A 4,700-nucleotide genomic window follows, 5' to 3' on the forward strand; every position below is an offset into this window, starting at 1 on the left:
GTCTCACTCTGTCACCCAGGCTGCAGTACAGTGGTGTGACCTCAGCTCACTGTAGCCTCCGCCTCCTGAGCTCAAGGGATTTTCCCACCTCAGCCTCCCAAGGAGCTGGAACTACAGGCGCACAACAGCAGGCCCAGCTAACTTTTGTAATTTTAGTAGAGACAGGTTTCGCCATGTTGCCCAAGCTGGTCTTGAACTCCAGACCTCAAGTGATCCGCCCACCTTGGCCTCCCAAAGTGCTGGGATTACAGGCATGAGCCACTGCCCCCAACCCCAAACAGTAATTATTATTTTATAGATTAGGAAGCTGAGGCTCAGGAGGGCTGGGTGACATTCACGACGTAATATGAGTGACAATAAGTGACTGCCAGAGGAAGTTATAAATAGTAATTCTTACTTTATCCCGTAATGTTTTAATTTCATTGGTTTTTGAGCATTAAGTATTAATAGCTTTTTTTCTTGACAGTTATCTAACAGCTTCCTCAGTATATTCTGATTTCTCGACAAATAAGCCAACATCAAATCCAGCTAGCCCACGTGGTATTTCTCCAAAATTTGACCATCAGCTGGACGGCAGGAACCGTTTTCAAACTGAGCTCCTGAAAGTCCTGCAGGTCACCAGGGACTGGGGTGTAACATTTCTTCCCTTCCAACCAGAGCCAAGTCTGCTTTTATCTGCTTTCTCTGTCTGGGAGGAAAGGAGGCCCCAGGCTCATAACCAGTGAACTTTACAAAATAATGGCCAAAAAGAAATGAAATGAAAACCTTGGCTGGATGTGGTGGCTTATGCCTGTAATCCCAGCATTTTGGGAGGCTGAGGCAGGCAGATTGCCTGAGGTCAGGAGTTCGAGACCAGCCCAGCCAACACACTGAAACTCCGTCTCTACTAAAAAGACAAAAATCAGCCAGGTGTGGTGGCGGGCCCCTATAATCCCAGCTACTCAGGAGGTTGAGGCAGGAGAATCGCTAGAACCCGGGAGGCGGAGGTTGCAGTGAGCCAAGATCGCGCCACTGCACTCCAGCCTGGGTGACAGAGTGAGACTCCATTTCAAAGAAAAAGGAAGAAAACTGAGCAAGTCACACAGTAATTACAGAACATCCAAACCTCCAAAACTATGCGTCGAACACAAGTGATCACAGTCTTGTACCATGTACTTAATAAACTGCACAAGAAACATGAATAAACAATACCCCGGGAGCCCAGAATCTGTTTCTAAGCTCTGTGTTTGGGAAAAGTGAAATCAGTCATGACATCAGGAATTTAGCAAAGAAAAAGACATTGCCCTGGTTCCAGAAGACAAGCTGGGGTCAAGAACAGATCCATCCAGTCCTGGGTCTGGAGCAGTCCCACCTCCTCCCTGCAACACAATTTTCACCCAATGCATCCTGCAGACAACCCCAATGCTCTCCTGACACAGTCACTGCCATCCAAGTACATTAAAAAAAAGTTTTATTAAAAAAGTTTTTGTTATATTACAGTAAAAACTTTTTTACTGTAATATAACAATCTCAATCGCATACTCCATAATTTAAAAACTGTCAAGAGTACCCCTCTTGATGCGTTTCAAGTACTTTCTCTATATAAGTTACAAGAACATAACATAGTTACCATTGATTGCTCTTCTAATCCTTCTCACAAAAACTCAAAAAAAATAAAAGGGGGGTACAATGTACACCATTTGGGTGATGGCCACACTAAAAGCCCAGTCTTCACCATTATGTAATATATTCATGTAACAAAACTGCATGTGTATTCCCCGAATCTATAAAAGCAAAAAAATTAATAAAAAAATAAATAGGCAACATGGGAGGCGAGAAATCTGGTTTTTGACTCACTGATTGGATTGCAGACCATCAAAGAAACACTGAGTTACCTACCAAGCCTTGGCATAACAGCTCCCAGAAACTGCTCATCTTCTTGGAAGTGGTTCTCTTGTAAAGATTCCAGCAATTTTTGCAGGACATCTTGGGGCACTTTGCAGCCTGTGCCCTTCAGTTCAGTGAATCTGGTTAGCCGGAAGCTTTTGTCCAATTCGTAACTTTCCGGGTTAAAGGACTCCCGCGTAGACATGGTTCTTGGGCCCCGCTCTCCTCACAGCTCAGCCCCTCCCCTCCCTCTGCGCGTTGGCTGGGTTCTTTATGGATCCACCTGGGTGTCACCAAAACACAAAGATGCCATGAAAAGAATTCCCACGGGAACCTACCAGCGAATCAAGTGAATACATGACAGGGAAAAGTTAATGTGACAAGGGCTGAAATCATCAAGACCACTTATATTCATCACAGCTGAGCATATGACAAAATAGATCTTTTCATAAAGGGACTATGTCAGCACAGACATCTACGCAAGACCTGACATCTGGACTGTGGTTTTAACTGTGGCAAGAGGGCCAGCCTGCAGGTTCACATGACACTACGCCACCTTGAACAGCAAGTCCCAAAGGTTCTTCTAGGACTCAGCATTAGAACAGCACCTCTGGGCAATTCATATGTCAACCTGGAAGCACTGTGGTTTAGAAAGCGGCAGTCCTCACTAAGGTGACTTTGCTGGAAAATTTTTTGGTATCTTTTGCTTTATCACATAGAAAAATGAAACGCTCACTACAAACTTGGCAGAAAAGGACATTAATGTAAATGCACTGGACAAAATTCTTCACGATGTTAAATCTTAATTTTAGAAAAACACGTTTTCCCTCTGAGTCCAAAGAATATACAACAAAAGGCTGGGCGTGGTGGCTCATGCCTATAATCCCGGCACTTTGGGAGGTCAAGGTGGGTGGATCACTTCAAGTCAGGAGACCAGCCTGGGCAACATGGCGACACCCTGTCTCTACTAAAAGTACAAAAATTAGCCGAAGGTGGCGGTGCGCGTCTGTAATCCCAGCTACTTGGGAGGCTGAGGCAAGAGAATCGCTTGAACCTGGGAAGCAGAGGTTGCCGTGAGCTGAGATGGAGCCACGGCACTCCAGCCTGGGCAACAGACTCCGTCTCAAAAAACAAACAAACAAACAAATAAAATATACAATGCAGGCCGGGCGCGGTGGCTCAAGCCTGTAATCCCAGCACTTTGGGAGGCCGAGACGGGCGGATCACGAGGTCAGGAGATCGAGACCATCCTGGCTATCACGGTGAAACCCCGTCTCTACTAAAAATACAAAAACTAGCCAGGCGAGGTGGCGGGCGCCTGTAGTCCCAGCTACTCGGGAGGCTGAGGCAGGAGAATGGCGTAAACCCGGGAGGCGGAGCTTGCAGTGAGCTGAGATCCGGCCACTGCACTCCAGGCCGGGCAACAGAGCGAGACTCCGCCTCAAAAAAAAAAAAAAAAAAAAATATATATATATATATATACAATGCAATCCAAAACTAATAGGAGTCCTCTACAAAGGGCACAACTTAAAAACTGCAATGGCGCTTGAACACAGCAAGGTCTGTGTTCTTCAGAAGAATGCTTGGAAAGTTCTCTGAAGTTTTCATGCAGTGCTATTTCCTAGAAAGCAAATATGTAGCCCAGCAAACTAGTACACACATCACTGACAAAACATGCTACTCCTCATTATCATTTCATTGCAGAACCTTAACAATAAATTAAGCCATACTAAATCACCAGCATTTCGGCCCTGTGTACCACTGTTAGGTTTCTGGAACAAGTACTCCTACGTTTTTTAGCCTTTGGGGCTCAAGGAAAAAACAACATGTGTTCCTCGAGGTCACAAACCTCCAGACAGATACTTTATTGGGACTAGAATTACAGACACCCCAAGTTTTAAGGTCGGTTTCCCCTATAAAATTTATGATTAAGAACATAACTCCCACTTATAGAGTTTTCCATCCCTTGGGACGCACATCGCTCATAGAAATCTCAAGAAACCCGAGTTTGGGCAGTAATCCAAACCGTCTTCACAAAAACACGGTTTGAGATGAGTAATGATTTCGGTGGGAAACGTAACTGAACAGGACTCAGCTTTCCAACACGATCCGAAGAAGCCTCCCTGCCCAAAAAGAGCAGGCGCTGGCCGCCAAGTGACAGAGAACAGAATTTTGAAGCCATCTTAGAGTTGGGGGAAAGTTTGAATACCACTTTGACTTGGAAGGCGTTTCAACAAAAACAACAAAGTCCTTTCCTCAAAAAACACCCCGCATTTAACACAGCCTCACCCCTACCAGAAAAAAAAAAAAAAAAAAGAAAGAAAGAAAGAAAAAATCCAACTCACGAGGCATCCAGTTATTTTCCTACCTCCCATCTATATTCCTCTCCCGGCTCCCAAAAAGGTGGGGAGGAAAATTGTGGGGAGATCACTTCCTTTTAAGACACTATCTTCTCAGAGTTTTAAGGAGGGGGGGAGTTTAAAACACCTTCTATCAGGAGGGCGCTCAGATTTAAAATTAGAAATGGTCGGAAGGACACAAATCAGCCTCACAACCTAATGAAAAAGGTACTAAATTCTTACATTTTCGGAGGGTATGGGAAGGAGGAGGCGTGCTGGGGGAAATGTGCAGTGATTAGGGAACCAGGGGGATCCATTTGCATTAATAAGAGACGGTGCCCCGCGACCCCGCAGCCACATGTTTACGCCTTTAAAACAATAGCATGAATATTTAAAGCAACGTTTAGCCCTTTCCTTCCCGGGCACGTTTCCAGTTTGGTTTTTTTTTTTTTCCTCCTCCAACGAGCGTGCGGAGCCGGGGAGCCGGTCAGCGGG

The 4,700-nt window shown here is 45.3% G+C and overlaps 1 protein-coding gene across 1 annotated transcript in view; it reads right to left on the minus strand.

Annotated features, from left to right (window-relative positions):
• SEPHS1 (selenophosphate synthetase 1) overlaps positions 1 to 2,841 on the minus strand; it is a 29,125-nt gene extending 26,284 nt beyond the window's left edge. Inside the window, exon 1 of the mRNA XM_011934290.1 lies at positions 1,879 to 2,841. Coding sequence (XP_011789680.1) covers positions 1,879 to 2,071 — 193 coding nt within the window. The 5' untranslated portion in view covers positions 2,072 to 2,841. The remainder of the gene's footprint in view (positions 1 to 1,878) is intronic.
• Positions 2,842 to 4,700: the final 1,859 nt, after the last annotated feature.

This window comes from Colobus angolensis, unplaced genomic scaffold (genome assembly GCF_000951035.1).
Source record: "Colobus angolensis palliatus isolate OR3802 unplaced genomic scaffold, Cang.pa_1.0 Scaffold133, whole genome shotgun sequence".
NCBI lineage: Eukaryota > Metazoa > Chordata > Mammalia > Primates > Cercopithecidae > Colobus > Colobus angolensis.